General features: G+C 24.4%; 2 protein-coding genes across 3 annotated transcripts; both read right to left on the reverse strand.

Moving 5' to 3' along the window:
- Positions 1–3,876: 3,876 nt before the first annotated feature.
- Positions 3,877–10,572, reverse strand: LOC126903535 (uncharacterized). 2 transcript variants are annotated; one of them, XM_050681724.1, is made up of 9 exons: positions 10,361–10,572; positions 9,796–10,109; positions 8,686–8,773; positions 7,997–8,026; positions 7,788–7,933; positions 7,606–7,720; positions 6,952–7,297; positions 4,945–5,082; positions 3,877–4,565 (listed from the first exon to the last, which is right to left on the reverse strand). In XM_050681724.1, exons 2-9 carry the CDS (start codon positions 10,094–10,096, stop codon positions 4,065–4,067), a joined length of 1,665 nt encoding a protein of 554 aa, XP_050537681.1. In that variant the 5' UTR covers positions 10,097–10,109; positions 10,361–10,572; the 3' UTR covers positions 3,877–4,064. The 2 variants fall into 2 exon arrangements, with proteins under 2 accessions (XP_050537681.1, XP_050537682.1); XM_050681725.1 differs by lacking the exon at positions 10,361–10,572 and adding an exon at positions 10,168–10,183.
- Positions 10,573–12,013: 1,441 nt separating this feature from the next.
- Positions 12,014–20,723, reverse strand: LOC126903543 (presenilins-associated rhomboid-like protein, mitochondrial). Its single transcript, XM_050681738.1, has 8 exons — positions 20,539–20,723; positions 20,363–20,470; positions 17,296–17,431; positions 16,841–16,948; positions 14,921–15,072; positions 13,883–13,990; positions 12,369–12,466; positions 12,014–12,184 (listed from the first exon to the last, which is right to left on the reverse strand). The coding sequence occupies exons 1-8, from the start codon at positions 20,692–20,694 to the stop codon at positions 12,097–12,099; spliced, it is 954 nt and encodes a 317-aa protein (XP_050537695.1). The 5' UTR covers positions 20,695–20,723; the 3' UTR covers positions 12,014–12,096.
- Positions 20,724–21,798: the final 1,075 nt, after the last annotated feature.

Here is a 21,798-nt window from a genome sequence, read left to right on the forward strand (position 1 = left end):
ATTTTTCATAACTCTTACATTTGATATTTGTATTGTTTTAGTTTTTATCTTTTCGTCAAAGGCTAAACTACAGACTGCTCCGACTAAGCTATGGCCTGACCTAATTTTTAGTACCTTTACTGAATAATAAACGTTAAACATAACCAGGCGCAGTTTTACAGAAATATGAACATCATTAAATATTCATGATACACTATTTTTAAAAACTAAAATAATAACACTTCACAGCACTTGTGCCAAACAATACTAAATCCAATATACAATTTCGTCGTTAATTCCAAATCTGATTTTAAAAGGTTTACACACTAGGCGTTTTTAAAAACGCGGCGATTAATTGTTTTAATTAAATCGCCCGCATTTATATTGAACCATGCAAACTATGACAAAAGACATGCGTTCGGACGCGACCGATCGCTAAAATTAAACAATACAAAATTGCATGTTATTTATCATTCACACGGGACGATTAAACGCCGCGATTTCGGGGCACGTGAGGGATCATTCAATCTATAATACACAATATTTTTATAACACGGTTATTTTAGTAAACATTGACGTAGTTTTAACATCATATTTTGATTTTAACAAGGACGGACCTACAAATAATTTTTAGGAGGGTATGGATTGAATTTTACCAACTGTTAGTGATAAATTAGCCGACTAAATTATTTCAATGAGTTAAAGTCCACATTTTATACGAATATTTAATACTTTTTTTTATACATTCAAACTTGTCATATTATAATAGATCATATTTTATAAGATAAAATTTATCATATAAAATAACATGTAATAATACTTTTATGTAATTTTTTAATTTCTGTGGAGATAATAACAAAAGTTTGTGTGCATAAAAGTATATAAATAGTACGTTATAAACTTTTAAAGAGAAAATTATTTGAGTAGTTTTTTTTAATAATTTAACTAATAATAATTATTATTTTTAAATAAAACTTTTTATCGGTGTATTTTTAAGAATCCAAAGAGTATCGCGATAAAATTGCAAAATATGTTAGCTAGTGCAAAATAACTACAAGTTTTATTCCAAATTTCGTGGATTTGGACAAGAAAACTAAACAAACCAAGAGTAAGGAAAAATTTAATATATTTTTTCTTTACATAATTTTAATTTATAGAATGTTGAAATTTAGTGCAAATCGTTGTAGTATAAAAAATATATAGATATACTTATCCTATAACTTTATTTTGCTAACTTAAAGAATATTCCACTCAGTTATTGAACGGTTTTCCTGGAAAATGTCTCAACAAATGTTTGTTTAAAGCAAAAGCTTCATCTCCAACAATTACGTAAGGTTGGGTGTACCTTTTTTGTCTTCAGGTAACACATTTTCAGATGGAAAATTGATTTGATTCACGTAGAGCTTTTTATCGAATGCTGAATTTTTTAGGATATTACAGTTGCTATTTTTTCCAAAAGATCCTACGTCAATAATTATGAATACTATTTTCATGATTTTCTAGTTAAAAAGGTTGGACTATTATCTCAAAAAATAAATCTAATTGTTTTAATTAATTACAGTAAAATGTTTAAACACTAAATGGAAATCCCTCAGAGATAGTTACAGAAGAAAATGTGTTTCAAAATCAAACCAGACAAGGTTAAGCATAACTAAATACTCATATAGTAATATTTTGAAATTCTTACGTCCTACTATGACAAATCGTGAGTAAAATTTTTTTTGTTATTGCTTTTAAATAAATAAGTAAGTAATATTGTAAAACGCTATCAAAATTTATCATAAATTTTACTTTAAGGAATTTGAAATAACAAACGTAATATGATTTTATATTCAATTTGTAGAACAGAAAGTAATTTTACACAAGAAAATGAAAATAATGAAAGTGATTATGATGAAATAAATATGAAGAATACTCGACTGATGATGGTGAAGGCGTCATTGTAAAAGACAATATTGAATCAAAAAATAGTATAACTATTCAAAAGTCAAATGTTATACCTAAAATAATGAAACGTCAAAAGAAGAACTTGGAAGAAGGAAATCAATCAAAAGACTTGGAAAATCAACTTGTTTCTTAAAACAGGATACCTGAGGAAATGATCCTGATAAACTATTTCTTCTATCCTTACTACCACAAATCAAAAAAATTTCCGAAGACCAGGAACCTCAATTATATATTGACATTTTAAGAACTATCCAAAGAGCTAATTTAGGTAATCATCAAATTCCTTATTATTATCAACAACCACATGGTTTCAGGAATATTAATAATTTTTAAATATCAACTCCTCATAGTTCATCTCCTAACTTTACATCCTCCTTCTATCAGAACACACAATATTCAAATTTCCAAAACTATCCCCCTTCAAAAAATATTCCATCAACTTCTTAAAAAACTATTTTAAATATGATATCCCCTTCATCGGCTGCTGATGATCCAAGATCCGACACATCATTAAACTCAACTCCTTCTCACTTACAAACACCAAACAAAGGATCTTCATTTACTAAATATTAATTTGAAAATTTGTAATAAAATTTACATTACAATTTTCTTTCTTTTTTTTTTTACCTCAATGTAACTGTATGTCACTACTGGTGGTATTGATAATCGTAAAAAAGTTTTTAAAAAGTCTTTTTGAAGTTTTAATCCAACTAATAGCATCTTTAAATTTCAGATAATTCATATATTTTTTTTAAATTTAATATTATATGAGATTTTATTTAATTATTTCATCCATTATATTACTTAAAATACTTAATAAAATAATTTGAAATCTTTTTTGAAAAAATTTTTTTTATTTTGATCTGGACTAAAGTGTATAGATCTAATTTTAGGTCAAACTCAAAAAATTTAAAGATCAACTTAAAATTTTGAAGTTTTAACTTAAAATCTACTTGAAATTCTTTATTCAGCTATATGGTCCAGTGGGATAACTGTGAATAGGGGACATTGTAAACGAGGCTGACATTTTGAACCAAATTAACAAACATAAATTTAAATATAAATATTTAAGTTAAAAATTTTCTTTCGTAAATGATATTGGTTAAATTATTTTTGAGTTTTTTAAATGACTTACAAACTTTTCCTGATAATTTGGATTTAATGTAAATTCCTTTAAAATAAAAATATAAAATACAATTTTTTTACAAATTTCAAATAATTGTTCTAGAAATATAATTTATTAATTATTGTTAGTTAAGTTTAATGTTCGTCAGTCTTTTTGCAATGTTTAGAAATACTTCATTTAACATTAAAAATTTAGTTTATAAATGTATGTTTTAAAGTTTTATAACCACCCAGGAAATACTTAAATTGTCTTTTTATGAGCAAATATATATATTTTTAGGTCTAGTAGTAAAATTAAAATAAAATGTTTATTTTTTTATATAAAAGAAACAAAAACTATTTTTGAATATATTTTGTTCTGTACGTGTAAAATAATAACTAAAAAACTTAAAAATTGAACAAACTAGTATTGAATTCTGTTATTGATTTAAATTAATGAATTAAAAATTTTTCTTGCATACAAAGTTGCAATTCTATGTACACATTTATTTCAAATTTTTATGACTAATTATGCTTTAAAATAAAAAGTAAAAATTTTGTCATAAATAACATATTTAAAAATAATTATTATTAATTTCTTATAAATATTAAGAGAGTATATTTTTTTATTAATTTGATTAGATATTTATAATATTGAAATATAAAAAAATTTGGGAAGGATAATTTAATTCCCATCTTTAATTTTCTTTTAAATCTTTGTATTTCTCTCGTAGACTAAACACTCTTTTACTTTAATAAATATTTTTGCCTCGACATTAATAAATGTCTGTTGATTTCAACCATAGCAAATTTAGTGTTTGAAAATATAAAAAAAAAGTTCAGAAATATTACTACAAAAATTTATTTATTTTTTAAGGAAATTACTTTTATTTCTTAAATTATTAAAATAAACACCAAGTGTAAAAAATTATATGGAAAAACTATTGTTAATTGTTTAAAATAAAGTCACAATTTTGTTTCTTCATTAATCGTCTTATATAAATACATGAGTGCAAATAACTTTCACTATATTTTTAATCTTTAATTTCCGGTGACAAACTGAAATCATCTTTATTTTTTGTATACTTTTTAGTTTTTTCGTTGTCAGAAGAACTGGAACTTGAACTTGAACTAGATCTACGACTATTCTTCTTTTTTTTGTCACTATGGTCTCTTTCTTTGGATCGATTTCTTTTTCCCTGTCCATGTCGGTCATTATATTTATCATGTTGACGGGATTTATTACGATTTCTACCAGCATCTCTATCTCGAGTATATGTGTTTTCATGTCTTTTCCTTGGTGACCTAGATCTTGAATGTCTGTCATTACTTCTTTTATCAATTTTTTTATTTTGATGTCTTCTACTATCTTCATGTTCATATCTCTTTCTAACATCATGAGTTTTATGTTCTCCTTTTTTAGAATCATGATGTTGACTTCGAACATTTTTAATATTACGATCACGTATTATTTGAAATACGTCTTCAATCTTGGCCATTTTATCAATATCCTCTTTATCAGTTTGTTTGTTACACTAAAATTTCCCAAAAAAATTAACATTTTTATAAATATTTTATACAAATAGAGCATTGATAGTTAAAATTTTGACAAAATTATAATTCTCAGAAGACCTAATTACTTAGTAGTTAATTGATTAAATACATATATAATACTACCTTAAATATTTTTCTAGATATAGTTCATAAAATATAATGTTATGCATAACACACAACAAATAACAAAAAAAAATTGTATTGTTTAAAATTTATAATTAATTTCTATAAGAATATTTCTAGCTTCTCTACAATGTTATGACAATGTTGCATAAACTTAGAACCTTCCAAAGTGTCTCAAACAGAATTTAGTAATGTATATAATTCTGGATCCTAATCATAAATAACAGATATAATTACCTTAGGTGGACTGCCTGGAGGTGTTTCACCATTCTTATTTCCTTTTTCTTGTTTTTCTCGTTCTTCATGTCTTTTTTTTCTAGCTTCTTCTCGTCTTTTGATTTCTACTTCTCTTTCTTTTCGTTCTATTTCTAATTTCTAAAAACATAGGATATAATGGGATAAATTTAAAAAAAAATTTTTTTCCTATAGAATATTTAACCGACTTTATTTTTTACTTTTACTTTTTACTTTATTCATTTTATAAAAATGTTATCAAAAAAAAAAAAATTGTATTTTTAGATTTTATGATATGTAAAATATTTTTAATTAAAAATATAATAGCTTTTGAGGTGGGGAAGTGATGAAAATTTTGATAAAATGAAGGGACTTATCATAACATATAGATCAACAATTTTAAAACTGCTTAAAACAAAATGGGTTGTGCTTCTGTCTAATGACAATGATCCAAAAATATAGTAAGAAACATAGCATAACTACCAATAATCTAATTTTAAATAAATGTGTAAAATAAAAAAAAACAGGTATAAATCTACTTTACTGAGTATACTTTATTTCAATTTATCTTTTTTAATTTTTATTAATATGCTAATATTTTTAAAAGGAAAAACAAGTGGTTCAAAGGTTACATTTTAAAAATTTTAACCAATTACAGTACAAAATTCGGTATATTGTTATCTCATGTTAAAAGGAAACTGTTATTTATTACAGGTGATCCTTTTTCACAAGTAATAATTGTTGCTATATATTTAATTTTGGGAATATTTTATTTATAAGTACGAGTTAAATATGAATAGTACTATAATATTGTTCATAATCGTTTACAATGTCTACAGCTGTGCATGAAGGACAACATATCAAGTATTCTATAATCATTAGTAATGTTAAGTTAAATATTTCTATTGTTTTGATTGTTATGTATAATATAAGTGTTTCTTAGTTTTGCATCGAAACTAAAAAAAACAATCAAAAAGTTGTTAAAAATATCTACTCAATTAAGTGTATTATAAAAATTGATAATATTTAGAAAAATAAATTATTAAATTCAGGTGAAACCCAAAATCATTTCTTTAGAAATGATTTACATATAAACATGTTACCAAAAAATTTATAATATTGTAGAATGGTAGAAGAGCACACAAATAGAGTTAAATAAGCCAGCACAGTGGGGACGTGGGAGAGTTGGGTCCAGTACAGATTTAATCTGACAGTGATTAAAATCACTATCATAAAAAATGCTTTGATGCAAATCTGTAGATAGTGTTGAAATTGCCAGTAATTCACCAAGAAATTGATGAATTATTTCAAAAGAAACATGATCTTCTATTTCCTTATTTATATCCTAATTACAAGTTTTATGATTCATAAGTGTATTATATGAATAAATATTTATTATAGCAATTAATTTATTACAAAAATCTTATTTTTTTTATTAACTTTGATGTCCGTGTTCACCATAAAAACAACATTTTTTTTCTATAATAAAGTATATTACATTAGCTTTAATTTAAAATTTATATAAGTGTCAGGATTTCCAGAATTTTTTGTGAAAAAGTTGTCATTTTGAAACCCCTATAGGCACATAAAGGGTCAGATTTATAAAAAAAAATATACAAAATGATAGGTAAATACCTCATGTAGCTATATAAAAAATTTTTTTTATTAATTTGGTCATTTTATAAAGTTATGGCAGTTTTAAATAAAAAAAAAGTTTAAAAAATGTCAAAATATACCGATTTTAAATTGTAATTTTTTTTTTGTAAATTTCCTTTATTTACAAGGAACAAGGGAAATTTTTTCAATTTTTATGGGTAATGTCTTCAATTAGATAAGATTTGTGTTCGTTTAATGTATCATTAAAAGATATTGTTGCAACACACAATAAAAAACACATCATAGTAAAACTAATACCTTCTAAGTTTTGCATCAAAACTAAAAATGGGTGCCTGGTTAAGTAGACTTGTTCCAATAAAAAAAAGGTAAAAAGAATATTCTTAAAAAACTAACTTCAAACTCATTGTAAGTGATTATTTTTTTTTGCTCTTGGCGCCAGTGAGGTGGAGTATAGCTTCTAGATCGACTACGCGAAGGTGTACGAAATCTAAGCATTCCTCGTCCTTTAACAACCCTTCCAGATTTAGTAACACCTCGAATTCTGTTTTTTTTTTTTTGTTTGTCGATTAAGTCTTGTTGAGGTTTAATAGGGTACATTAAAGAAGGTCCTCCACGTGAAAGAAATCTATTTGGTGGTCCTGATGGTATTTCTTCAGGATCTATATTTGATACAGACACAAGTGGATGTAATTGGCCATTAGATTCTTTTTCACCATTATCAACTTTTAATTGATTTGACCTGTAGTATAAATATTTTTTTGGACATTATTATATTTATATGTATTTTTTTATACAATACTAAATAGAACAAAAATTGTTTTACTCATCCAGAAAAATTTGAAAGATTATAATCTTATAAATATTTTTTTACTATTCTACATATCTATATAAATTAAATATATCCATGTAAACATTAACGATTTAATAAAATAACATTTAAACAGATATATTGAATAAAGACATTAATAGATATGCACATATACAAAGAAAACTTTTAAGGATTGTTACAAATTCTAATAATTAGAAAGAATATAATTTATTCCATACTTTTTTCCATCTCTTTTTTTTGAATCTTTTTCCTTTTTCTTTTTTTTATGTCTACGCTTTTTGTCATTATCAGATTCTGAAGTTGAATCACTATCAGATGCCTTATTTTGAACATCTAAAATTTTAAGGATTAAAAATAAACTTCTTTATTCTTGTATGAGTAAACAGCCAGAAAATCTTACGTTTAACTTTTGATTTTAGAACAAGCTCTCCACACTTGACTACTTTTGCATCTTGCAATGGACGTGAATTTTTATCAACCCCAAGCTCTTCAATCTGCATAATAACTGATTGACCAGATACCACTCTTCCAAACACCACATGAATTCTAAAAAAATATCCTATTTAATAAAATGCTAATTTAAAAAAGTTGTAAATAGTTTTTACTTACCCATCTAAGTGAGGGGTTGGTTGAGTAGTTCTACAACAGACATGACATACGACCAAAATTTTATTAGGCTATTCTGATATACTGATCACCATCAACTTATTATCACATTATAAAATCAAAAACTTATTAGTATAAATATACTAAAACACAAGATTCATGCCATCATTCCTTTGAATTTTGATATATTTTCAGATTTAAGAATAAGATATCATTAAACAAATGTGAATATAGTAAGATGTTAATTACAAATTACTTTGTTTGCATATCATTTAATGAATTACTTCCACTCACCAGAAACATATTTCTTTTCCAGAAAATTTAAAGTAACAAGATATGAATAATAAGTAAATTTCTGCTTTTTAATAGTTGAAGTTGAAAATGATGGCACAATCCAATATTGTCATTAACTAAGACGTAGTTTTGATGATATAATTGAAATATTGTACTTTATTATTCATATGTATATTATACTTGTAAATAAAGCAAATATTTAAGATGTGTGATTTATAAATACATAAGATTTCTTAAAATTAAATTAAAATATAATAAAGAACAAATTTTTGAACTAGACACATTAAAAGAAAAAACTAATTTAAAAAACAATGAAAAATAACTCTAGTTCAATAACCTAGTTCTTTACTAAGAAAGTTTACAATTATTAAACCAAAATAAAACTATATTTAACTTACATAAAAAATTGAGATCCATTAGTATCTGGACCTCTGTTAGCCATTGATAGCAAAAATGGTTGATCATGTTTCAAATCAAAATTTTCATCTAAATAGACAACAATATGAATTTAACAGAACATGTCGGATTTCAAATAATCACAAATTATCCAGAACTAGGCAAATTAGTCATTTTTAAACTAGTTTAAGTTAAGTTATTTTAATATAAAAACTGACTAGGTTAGAATAAATGGTAGTTGGTTAATAGTAACTCAAGTTAGAGTAAAAGTTAGAAGTTACATTTTATTATAGTGTAAAATATAAATTTAAAAAATTGTTTGTTCTAATATATTAGTCTATATTACCTATATAATATATCATAATAACAGTATTAATATTTTATTCTAAATATTAGTTAAATTTTAATAAAAGTGACATTTCATCAGTCATAGATCCACACCTATCATCAATAATTGGCTTCCAGCATTAAAAAATTTCTTGATGTAAGCACTGGAAATAATACTTGTGTTATACTTAATATATAATTGTTGTGTTTCTTTTTAAAATAAAGAAAAATAAAATGTAAAAACAGCAGATTTAATACTTGTCAAGCAACATGTGTGTAGTAATTTCAAGGTTCTGGTACAATTGCACTTTGTGATACTACTATTAATATAGGTTTATGACTATAAACCTTACAACAACTTTATTATGAAAATTCAACATTGAATAAAAAATTTCAAAAATACAAAATACTCAATATTAATTATAAATGCATTGTAACTAGTTGATTTTATTTCTAAAATGTTAGATTACATTTTTTTTACATATTTAATTTAATTAATTAAGTTAAAATGTTATTACGTGTTAGACCTAAATAATTAATTACAATGTTACTTTAATAGTAACTTTCTAATTAATTAGTACCCAGCTTTTAAATTATCAAACTATTAAAAAATAATAATAACAATACATTTAATTATTTTATTTTTAAATAGTTTTATTTATAATTACTATATAATGCTAAATTAAAAGACATGCATTTCAATACAAAGAAGAAATATGATTTAAACTTACAAAAGATAAAATTTATGGACAAGTGCCATTTATAATACCAATTTTGATACGTACCAGGAAATGTTCCTCCAAAAATTGATTCACCACCTGTACCATTTCCAGCTGAAAAATCTCCAGCCTGTACCATAAAAGACTTGACCACTCGGTGAAATATGATGCCTTGGTAGTGCAATGGTTTACCTGTAGTCTTACCTAATCCTTTTTCCCCAGTACATAATGCACGAAAGTTTTCACAAGTTAAAGGACAAAAATCATCAAATAATTCAAATACAATACGTCCCAAAAGTATATTATCAACCGCAACATCCATAAAACATCTTGGGCGCACATGGGTTTTCATATCTGCATCACCCATACTGATTACAAATCTAAAATATATATATATTTTTTTTTTGAAACTTATATACTGTATTCTTAATATATTACTTTATAAATACATTAATTTTTTAATAAAATAATAGTTTAATAAATTAAAAATAACAAATGGTATTTTTTAAAGTTATATTGAGGTGAATGATAATGAATATTTATAGAATGATAAAACAAGTGTATGTAGCGATGCTATCTTTTTGTCCATATTCAGTGTTGTTATTAAATAACTTCAATCATTTATACTTACTTTTCAAAACTTATATAACTAGAATCTCAAAGATAGTCAAAATCTTATATTGAAGTTGAAAAAAAAACTCAATAAGAATTAGACATTATAAATATTCATGAATAGGTACACAATTTACTTTGTAACAGTTAGCAGAATTTGTATAAACACCATTTGTATCTAATATTCGATTAGTACTTTTCCTAACCTACGATCCCCACCGTATATTATCAATTTTTTCTAACGATGAAAAACAAATCGACGCAACAAAATGAATTACAACCGTGTTATAAAATATAATATAATACCACAAACTAAATGAAACATTTAGATAACCATAGTCATATTGATATCACAACAACTAGATCCGGGGATCTAGTTGAGTTCGGACTAGGTGACCTAAGTTACCTAGGTAACGTAGTAAAGAGGCAGATTATAAATTATAGTCTATAATTTATTGATAACGGTCTTGAAAGCCGAAACCAAAAGAGAAAGAGTGAGAAGTCTATAAGAAGCTGAGAGGTTTTACCATAGATAAGATAAAACTTTATCTTAACTGTGGTTTTACCCTGATACATTTTTTATGTCTGTTCATGAAAATACTCAGCTCTTACTAGACCAATTTTGTTGGTTTATGAATTAAAGGAACCTAATTACAATATCGTTCAACCAATAGTCGACGAAAATAGATAAACAAAACCCTCGATTTCAGAAATTAAAAATTACAATACCGTAAAAAATGCCAATATCAATAATATTTTTATGTATTTTAAAGATACTATAATTTTTTTTAAACACTAATCCTAATAAAAATTTAGTAAAGTAAACAAAAAACAATGAGCTTTCTTTTGGAATACTTCTCTAAAAATTCAATGAAAAACCTAAAAACAAAAAGTGTTTAAAAGTCCACACATGTAAAAAAAATTTGAACATGTTACGAAACATCGATGTCCTTTGATACTATATGAAATTACAGCTTTTGAAATGAACTGCAATACTTTTTAACACATTTTATCTCGATGATTGTTCTAATATAATAAATCGAATTTCATAGTAAAAAAAAAAAATTTTTATTCAATTAAGAAAATCATTTATTTAATATTAGAGTAAACTTTAAAAAATATAAATTATGAAATATATAAATTATTGTGAATTATAACAGATTTACAGCAAAGCGTTTTTTATAATTGTAATGTGAATCACAATCAGATATTATCTATACTTGTCCGACTATGCCGCTTCTTATTATACCGCAAGCCCATTGGGTTGAGTTTTTTTTTTATAAAAATCTCTATTTTATAATCCAATTTAGCAGGTAATCTAATTTATCGTCTAAAAAATAAATCAATTTAAGTCATCACTGATCCTTTAATATTTCTTTATCTTTGATTATATTATTTTCTTGATTAAATGTCTATTTGTAATGTACACTTCATAATTTTAAACAGGGTCGGATATATAGAAATATTAAAAAATAATTTTATGAAATTTATTCATTTATAAATCATTATTTATTTTATTATTATTTTTGATTACAAGAAGCTAAGAGCCATTTATCGATACCATTACTTTTTAGATAAATTATCCTTATTTAATAATCGTAACGTAATTGAAATCTTAATCAATAATTATTTTTCAAAACAAAATATATGTAAAGTATTATTTATTAATATTTTCAAATATTAAAAGAATGTACAAGATTTTATTAAGAATATGAAATTCGAACACTGCAATGTTAATTTGTTTTAAGTATGATTTTAAAATAATTTTTTTAAACGAATCCAGCCAATTATTAAGAATTTTCTATTTCCCCAGATGTAAACTGAACCCAATACTCTCCAAAATCTGAAACACAACAAAATATTAAAGTTGTTTTAAATAATTTTCGCCATCTTTTTGTGTATATATTATACAGGTTCGACGACCTGTGTGTTGTAAATTCTAATTTATAAATATTTTTCGTCAAAACATTTAATTACAAAATACTTATATTTAACAACTACAGCTATAATAATCAAATAAAATTCACCTTCCAAAAAGATATCCTATTGCAATATTTAATGAATCCAATTTAAATTGTTTTAAATGCAGTCCAATTATACTGAATGCCATAAAAATACTTAATATCTGAAAAAATATATATACAGAGTGGAACTGATAATTCTTATAACTTTTAATACATTTTGTATTTCGCTATAAATTTTTCCAAAATAATTTATGCATTTTTGGACTACGTTAAAATCATATTTTTTATTACATGTATTTAACAATAAAATCATTTTTATTTGAATTTTTCTAAATTTAAAAATAGTCAGTTTTTAGCGCTTTTCTTGCAAAAAAATTTATAGTAACTTCAGGATAAGTACTCAATCAATTACAAGTATTACAATACATTAAGTAATTATGGAATGCGAGCGAAATATACGTATACCAATACAAACTACACCTATCCTCACTACATACCCAATATAAATATTAAAATTCTTGTTGCTAAAGGGTTTTTCTTATAGTTGTTATCGAAACATTTTTTTTTTTTTTTAAAGGGCTAAAAATAGTTATTTTGAATTTTTAAAAAAAAATTTTTTCTTCTTAGTGATAAATAATAAAAAAAACGGTAACACAGTGAGGTCGTAGCACAGTATGGACGTAACATAGTGGGACAAGTATAGATGATATCTGAAAGTGTTTAATTTTAAGAAATTGGTGGATTATTCCAAAAGCAAAATTAACTTCTATTTTTTGTTTTACTTCGATTGTCATTTGCACATAGAAAATAGGTCGCCGGTACAAATTTTTTCGGACTTCTAGTACTTAAAATAAGATTTATTTTAACATGTATTTAAAAGACGTAGTATTCTCGGAACATTTTCAAAAGTTAAGTTGAAAAAGTTCTACTTTTTATACAAATTTTCATGATTTTAAAAAGTCAAAAATCTTTTCTTAACTTCGAAGAAGCAAAATAATCAAAATAAGTATAAATTTATTCTTATTTAATTGGTGGACTCGTTAATATGGCAAACTCTTATGAGGTATTTTAAAATAAACAAACAAAATTAAATTTGAACACAAAAATAGCATTTTTTTAACTGCGGTATTCGTTTGCATGTAGAAGATAAGTCGTTGGGACAAATTTTTTTGTTTTTAATTTATAGTACATAACATAAGCTTTCATTTGAAATATGTTTAAAGGATCCAGTATTTCCGGAACATTTTCAAAAGTTAAGTTGAAAAAGTTGAGTTTCGTAAAAAAGTTGCTATTTTGAATTCTCTCTTATGAGCAGATAAAGGATCAGATTTTCAAAAATATTATATCTAATAAAAGTAAATTACTTAAGTTGTCAATATAAAAAAAAGTTATGTTTATTCGTTTATTTTTATTAATAAAACCTTTTTATTTGTTAAATATTTATCGTTAATTATGTAATTGATAAAATGTATGAAATAATTTTGATAAATTATGAATAAAAACTATCAAGAATCTTCCCTAATACTTGAGACTGTTCATAATTTTAATACTAACATATATATGATTTAAGTACATACCTCGCATGAATTAATACTGTTGATGTCCGGGTATATCAATCCAAAAAATATCTGTTTATAAGATGGAATATGTGTTAGGCATCCCAACACAGCGGATATTGCGCCTAACTTCAAATAAACATTTCAATTAAATATTTTTATTAATTTTAAAAGTTTTAATATTATAAAAAGAACTTAAACTTAATTGTATTAATTAAATCGCTTTTAGTTACACTGAAGAAATGTATGCCCTATGGTAATTATTAATAAGTTTTATAATTAAATTATGTTAACAAAAACTTATAAACTTCTGTAACTATACCTATTACAGGAAAGGATAAAAAGTTAATTCTTCCAACAGAAAAAAAATGCTCTAGGTTTTTTATAGAATTAATGACATGATTCAGATTTTGTCTTAGAAAATATACATGGTAAATTTGTTATAAAAATATAGCCCCCTAAGTAAAAAAATTGTATTTTTACCATACTATATCAACTGTCATGAGGGGATTATTAACCTGTAAACCTTCTACAATTAATCTAGTGTAGTATGTGTAATATAGTTATGTAATTTATTTATGATTGTTAAACATTGACTTGATTTTAATTAGTTAAATAATGAATTATTATAATAAATGAATATGTTTTTAAGTATAACTAATTTGACTTCTCAGAGAATCTATCAACAGCAGGCCGTGGGAGACCATGTTTGCTAAGATTTTATTTTAGTGTACTTTTAAAATTTGAATTATAGAATATTCTATAATAATTCACTGTGTTGTAATTGAACTTAATCTAGTATATGTTTTCCTATATCCTAGCCAGATAAGATTTCAGTGAAGCGTTTTTTTTCAGTTTTAAATACTAGTACCTTTGTTTATGTGTGTGTTAAGTCATGCTGTAGACCATACGACACTAGTGTAAAAGTTATAACATAGTGTGTGTAATATAAAATCAAATAAAGATTCAACTTTAATATTAAATATATGAAATTTACTGTCTTATAAATTTTTTGAGTATTCGATTAAGAAAAAAAATTATTTTAAGTTAAATACTCACTGAACCTTGTTTACAATGACATAATTGTAACTTTTGCATAAATACATATCTTGTAAAAGCTATCATAAAACTTGCAATTAAGTAAAGGACAAAAAATTCTTCTATCCCAATGTAAAATCGTGTTATGTAAAAAGGCCAAATGTTTACAGAATCTGATTAAATAAAATAATTTAGATTTAATAATTGAAGAGTGAATGTGTCAAACGTTCTATGTGCCAAAAAAATATTTGTTCAGAAAACACAAAAAACATCACAAATTAAAAATTTTCTTATAATTTTGTATAAAAATATATGTTATGCTATAGTTACACTATATTAATAGCCTCATAAATTTCTATTATTTTATTTTGTCATTTCATATTAGTATAAATTAAACATTTGCTAATGACAGTTCCAAGTGCCAAGAATTATAATATTAAAGTTCCAAGTTCCAAATAATGTGATAATATTATCGTTCCAAGTACCAATATTTTATTATAGATAACAGAAAATCATTCTTTATTTTATTAAGACTTCATATATATTTTTATAAAATATGTAAAAAAATCAACACTTTTTTTGAGTATCACAAATTGAAAAATAAATGTACAAACTTAAATAAAAAATACTCTTAATCTAACATGACATTGTCAGTAAATCTCAAAACGTAAAATAAAATTTTTTCTTCATATAAAAATGTAACAAGAAAAGAAAACAGTAGCTTTCTTGAGTATCACAAATTGAAAAATAAATTAACAAACCTAATAATAATTTAAAAAAAAATCTAGATTAAACATAATTAGAACATAGCAACATCATAATAAATAGCAAAAAAAATTAATTCATGACATTATATTTTTATAGAAGTTTCTGTGCTTATCAGGTAAAAAAGGAATCATGGCCAACAAATCTTTTTTCTTCTCTGACGACAATGTGGGTTTCGGTATAGGTATAAATGTCTGATTTTTAAGTTGGTCTATAGTAGCATTTCTTTTAAAAACGTTAAAATCTTTCTAAAGTTCTTCATCTGAAAATGTTTTTTTATAATAGATTTTTTTGGGAGTTAGAGATGAAACTTTAATTATCGAACATATAGAAATTGGAAACTTGGTTGTGTTAAGAAAATTGTTAGCAATGTCTTTAAATGAGAAAAAGTTGTTTTCATCCATTGGAATAACTCGAAATGGATTTGTCAACTTTGCTGCTCTAACCATTTCTTGTAAATCAGAAGGAGTGAAATTTTGAAAAACTCTACGTCTCTTTTCGATAATAGCAAAATCACGATCACAATCCAAGAAATGTGGCCACTTATCAAAAATGTTTGTATAATCTCATCAAATATCCCCATATTTATTAAATATAACATCAAAACTACTAACGTTTGATAGTCTAATCATTTCTTCTTTTTTTACCGCTTCGTAAAATATGGATACTTTCAGTATCCATAATAACACAACTAAGCAAATAAAAAGAAAACTTAACGAGTACAATAACACCAGTATTAGTTATTTTGAAATATAACGGACTATATCATAATTTTGTTATCATTAAACTATTATATTCGCCCAAGGCACTTAAAACGTACAGGTAACAATGAGCATGTCTCACAGAACAAATACAATCTATGAACGCAATTTTGTACAAGTAAAAAATTTAATTGACACTTGAAACACATACAAGATTGTGACCTTTGGCACATAGAACATAAATCAGAAATAAAACAATTTTTCACTTTTTTGGCACATAGAACGTTTGACACATAAAATTCATGAAGATAGTAAATTTCAAGTGCTCAGGATTTTTTCAGGAGAACGGAGAGTTTGAACGTCTATCAACCCACTGAATTCAGAACATGTTTGTTTATGATTACGCATTTACTTTATAAGTTCATTAGCTACTTATTAATAAATAATATGTTTTAGACATTAAAATTAAACTTACTTATTCCATAAAGTGTCTGATATAAATAATAAGTGGCGAATGTTAAATCCCATAGATTTTCATGACAAAATGAACTCATTAATAGGGACGTAAATGACTTTGAATCTCCTTCAAATATAATTTGACAATTTTTAATAAATCAAAATGTATAAAAAATAATGTTAAAAAGTGTAATTAAAAACATTGTTTTCCATCTTTTTTTATTGTATTTTTTAATTTATTTAATTTTTTAAGAAAGTTTAACGACTACAAATTACTTATTTGAGACTATACATCATTATAACCAAGTAATTATAAATAATATTTTGATCAAATAAACTATATTAAATTTTTACAGCTAATGCTTGTTATACATATCAAGCATATGTGATATGTCAATATTTTAATTTTACAAGATAAAAATATATACATAGTGAAACGTTTTCTTTATGTAATATATAATATTGCATACATACCCAATTTGAATTCAAATATATTATCAATAAAAAAAATTGCAATATTTGAAAATGTCACAATTGTAAAGGCTATTAATCTTGGATTATAATTTTTCGGTAATCTTATAAATTGAACAATATTATTTAAATTCTGTATCTAAAATAAATATGAAAAAATTTAAACTTCAGAATAAACTATATAATGAAGTTTCCATTGTAATTATTCAAAAGTGATTATTTGGTAAAAATTTTAGAAACTTCGGCCATTGTCTGTCATATATATGTCGGAGAATGATTTACGTAAGAAATTTTTTTTTCCAAAAAAAATCTTCAACGCAAGATCCTCTAGGGTTTATGCTTTACTCAAGTCTAACTTATATTATCCATGAAATTAAAAATTACTATTAAATAGAATGAAATAATTCAGAGCATCATTTATGAATTTTGCCGCCCAGGGATCTCAATTCTGTCGCTCAGAAATTTTTTTATTTTGTTCATCAAAATATAAATATAGTTTAAAAAAAATAAGCTTTAAACAATAAAAAACGAAAAATACCAGTATTATTGTGAAAAAAGCGTCTGACACTCAATAAATAAAAATATGGCACAAAGCCTTTTTTGCACAATAATAATAGTATTTTTCGTTCATTATTGTTTTAAGCTTATTTTAAAAATTATTTTTAACTTTTTAGTTCGATATTCTTTAAAAGCGTGTTTTTCAGTTGTTTTAAACTATATTTATTTTTCACTTTTTAGTTTTTTATGACATCGCTATCACAGTCACGGAGTGTTTATTATCAATTATGACTATTACATTTTAGTGTCGCTCGGGGTTCCGCACCAAAATGCAACCCTGAAATAAATTTATTAGTATTGAAACCTTATACAGGAATCAGTGGAGAGCTTCGGAAGACTGAAAAGATGAACACGTTAAATTTTTTTATATTAACATTGTATTGTTTGGTAGATTGACGAAATGTGTGCAAATTTTTTTTATGCCAATAAAAAATTATATTTAGTTGCTCATTAGGATGTGTCACAGCAAAATAACTAACTACTGTAAGGATAGCTCCTCAGTACTATTCCTCCATTCTTTTGGCATTTTTCCTTCTAATAAAATTTTATTAAAAAGATCCTTCAACCACCTTATATCAACATCGTCTAATATTTTCCTTCTACTAGCTCTTCATCTGTTCTTAATACTGTATTCTGTTTCATTGATGCTACAGCCTCGCATACCTCTTTCTGATTAATTAAATCTACCAATCTCTCATTCCACGAGATATCCTCTATTGTCTCTTTTGTATACTCCTCTTTCAGTAATATTTTCAAAATACTTTTTTAACCTTTTTTCACATCATCATTACTCTTTGTTCCTAGCCTATCATACAACTGATCATACCTTTTAAACTTTGCTTTACTTATTGCTAATAGCTTCTTTGCACAATTTTATCAAAAGCATATTTTTCATTATTTGTCAATACTTATAACTCGATGAGTATTTACATAAAATTATTGTTGAACCACGGGGACGGAATTATTAAACTCTTTGAAGCATTAAAAAAAAATAAATGACTTGGTTATTTCTTGCATAACTCATAATGATATATAAAAGCAAGTTCTTGAATTATTTGTGAGCAGAAATTTAATTAAAAAGTATTTTATGTAAAAAATACTTCTTCTATAAATATGTCTATGTAATAATAATAAAAAATTGGTGGATTATACCAAAAGCAAAATGAATTCCTATTTCCTTTATTATTCCTGATTAGTAGTTTTTTTGATTTAGAACTATAATATATGAATAAATATTTATTATAGCAATTAAATTAGTATGAGATTGATATTAATAATTTAGAATTGTAATTTTTTCGGAGAATTTATACAAAATTATAAAATAGTTATTACTTTTATAGCAAACGTGTATAAAAATTAAAGGGCTTGATATAAAAATTTTCAGAAAATAATTATGAATAAATGGTCTACAAATAAATTTCATCATAGTCAAAAATATACTTTTATTATTCAATTTTTCATGTTTGATTTTGTTTTCCACCTCAAAAAAAAAAAAAAAATTAAGATAAAAATGTTATTTTAATTTGCGGGGTTCAAACGTTGTACTCCGAACTTACAAGACTGTATAGTTAATAACGTAACCACTGTGATCGACATGAATAATTTTTATAAAATAAACTATTTAAGCTAGTTCAAAAATTCAAAGTCGCTTTTTTTAACTTTAAAGATGTAAAATAATCAAAATATAAGCTAGATTCATGTAAATTTTATAAAAACTGATGGATTCATTACTATAACAAAGCCTTTTATAAGTATTTTAAAATAAATAGAATGTTTTTTAATTAAGGCAGACATATGCAAGTAGAAGATAAGTTGTCGGTACATTTTTTTTTTTTTTAATATTAATACATAACATAAGCTTTAATTTGACATATATTTAAAGAACAAGTATTTCTGGATCATTTATAAAACTTAAGTTGAAAAAGTTGAGTTTTGTAAAAAAAAGTTACTATTTTGAACCTACCCATTAAATTTTTTTTAATTTCTAAGAGCAATGTCTTCTACTAGATACGATTTGTGATCTTTTGACGTATTGTTGAAAAAAATTGGTCCAGGGAGAGCTGAGAAAAAGTAGTGACAGAAAAAAAAAAAAAAAATCAACACATTATGGTAAAATTAATACCTTCTCAACTTTGTATCGAAACTAAAAATATATTTCATAAAAAATATTAAAATATTAATATTAAATTTTATACAAATTATTGGTCTTTAGACCTTTTTTCTCATATTTTTATAAGTCTATACTTTATAGACTCTATAGGCTTCTTTTACCCCTTCTTAATTTGTAAGATGAACATAATTATTAAAAACAAGATAATGAACATTTAAAAATTGAGCATGGGCGGAAATTTCACAAAAAATTAGCTAATCAAAATTAAGATCGATCATAAGTAAATATTCAGTGCATTTTTAATAAAACTGAAATGCTATCTTAGGATTATTCGATAGTATCACACCATATTCATCTTATTCGAGCTCTTAATTGGAATAAGAAAATTTATTTTTAACATACTATATTTTTTATGAAATCAAGAGAAATGGTTATACTTTTCCACTTATTTAACTTAGGTTGTTGTTCATACTCAATAATGGCTGCAATAGTAAGGACAACAACACTTACCTAAAAAAAAGTTAGTAAAATTAATTTAACTTTATGTTTTTTTAATATATTGAAAAATTAAAACTTACTAATACAATTCTTATGAAAATTTTAAATAAGCAGAAATTACTAATATTAGTTCTGTTATCAATTTGATTTTTTGTATTTCTTTTATTGTTAAACGAATTCTGATATGTCTGTTGTATTTCAAATAATTTACATATTTGTTTCACATTTGGCCACATTATTGTTTTAGTTTACTTATATTTAAGTAATATATCTTAAATACAAATATTTAGTTAAGAATTTTGTTAAATTTTAATAATTTAAGTAATTTTTATAAAATAAAACATGTTATAGTAACATAATAGAATAGTATGTTTATTTATATGGTCCAGAAAATGTATTTAAAAATAATAAACACACTATCATGAGAATTTTTTTTTTCAATAATTTACACTCTTGAGTAGAGTATGGAGATATTTAAAATTAATTTTTTTAATAGATAAAATGAATTACTGTATACTTTTATTTTTAAATTTCCTAAAAAATTATTTCTAATATTAATTAATACAATTTTTTTTTCTTTATTTGATTTATACAATCTATACCATATTAGTATGATAAGTATAAAAGATGGTAATGTTTTTTTGACATGATTATTTTGAGAAGTCTACCCACCGACAACACTCTTTTTGAAGTGATATTTTTTAGTAGTTAGATTATTATTATTTTTTTTTTATTATTATTGTGGGATAAGAAGATCTCTGCACCACTTCCTCTTTAGTCTTATGGAAAGATTGCCAGGCATTGTGGGTAAAGTAAGATCGTTTACTAAAGAATTAGGATGGTTAAGAAAGGAATGGTAGTATCGAGTGTAGTGTTCCTTGGTAACTAGCAATACTGTCTTTAGTTGTAAGTCTGAATGTAAGGAGTAGTTTGTAATGTAAGGTAGTAGATTTGTGACAAGCCGAGTATCTTATTTTGTATACTTTGAATTTAATTTAAGTTCGTTTTTTTTTTTGATCCCCAAAATGTGAGCAGTTATGTTTTTGGTCAAGATGTATACCAAGGTATGTTGTAGGTTGGTATTTGAATATTATTTAAGTAAACTTGTGGACAGAGCCCTTTTCTATGTGTAAAAGTAGTATGACAAGATTTATTTTCATTTATTTTAAATCTCAGTCATGATACCAGGATTGAAGGTAATTAAGATGGGATTGTTAATTATCTAAAGCTATTTGAGAATTTTCATTAACAGAAATGATAGCTTTGTCAGCGGCATAATCTACTACAATTTTTTTAGGATAAGTTGGTTGGTCAGCTGTAAATATGTTAAATAGTAGTAG

Source organism: Daktulosphaira vitifoliae, unplaced genomic scaffold, assembly GCF_025091365.1.
Source record: "Daktulosphaira vitifoliae isolate Bord-2020 unplaced genomic scaffold, ASM2509136v1 Scaffold_4, whole genome shotgun sequence".
Lineage (NCBI taxonomy): Eukaryota > Metazoa > Arthropoda > Insecta > Hemiptera > Phylloxeridae > Daktulosphaira > Daktulosphaira vitifoliae.

What these genes read in the sequence shown, in the direction of transcription:
- LOC126903535 (XM_050681724.1), bottom strand. Translation starts at nt 10,096, where the DNA reads ATGGGTGATGCAGATATGAAAACCCATGTGCGCCCAAGATGTTTTATG. An exon ending in AATGGATCTCAATTTTTTAT is followed by an intron (nt 8,027 to 8,685) that starts GTAAGTTAAATA and finishes TGTCTGTTGTAG; the next exon opens with AACTACTCAACCAACCCCTC. An exon ending in TCTAAAATCAAAAGTTAAAC is followed by an intron (nt 7,721 to 7,787) that starts GTAAGATTTTCT and finishes TTAAAATTTTAG; the next exon opens with ATGTTCAAAATAAGGCATCT.
- LOC126903543 (XM_050681738.1), bottom strand. Translation starts at nt 20,694, where the DNA reads ATGTGGCCAAATGTGAAACAAATATGTAAATTATTTGAAATACAACAG. An exon ending in TTTTCATAAGAATTGTATTA is followed by an intron (nt 20,471 to 20,538) that starts GTAAGTTTTAAT and finishes ACTTTTTTTTAG; the next exon opens with GTAAGTGTTGTTGTCCTTAC. An exon ending in ACAGTATTAATTCATGCGAG is followed by an intron (nt 12,467 to 13,882) that starts GTATGTACTTAA and finishes ATATTTTTTCAG; the next exon opens with ATATTAAGTATTTTTATGGC.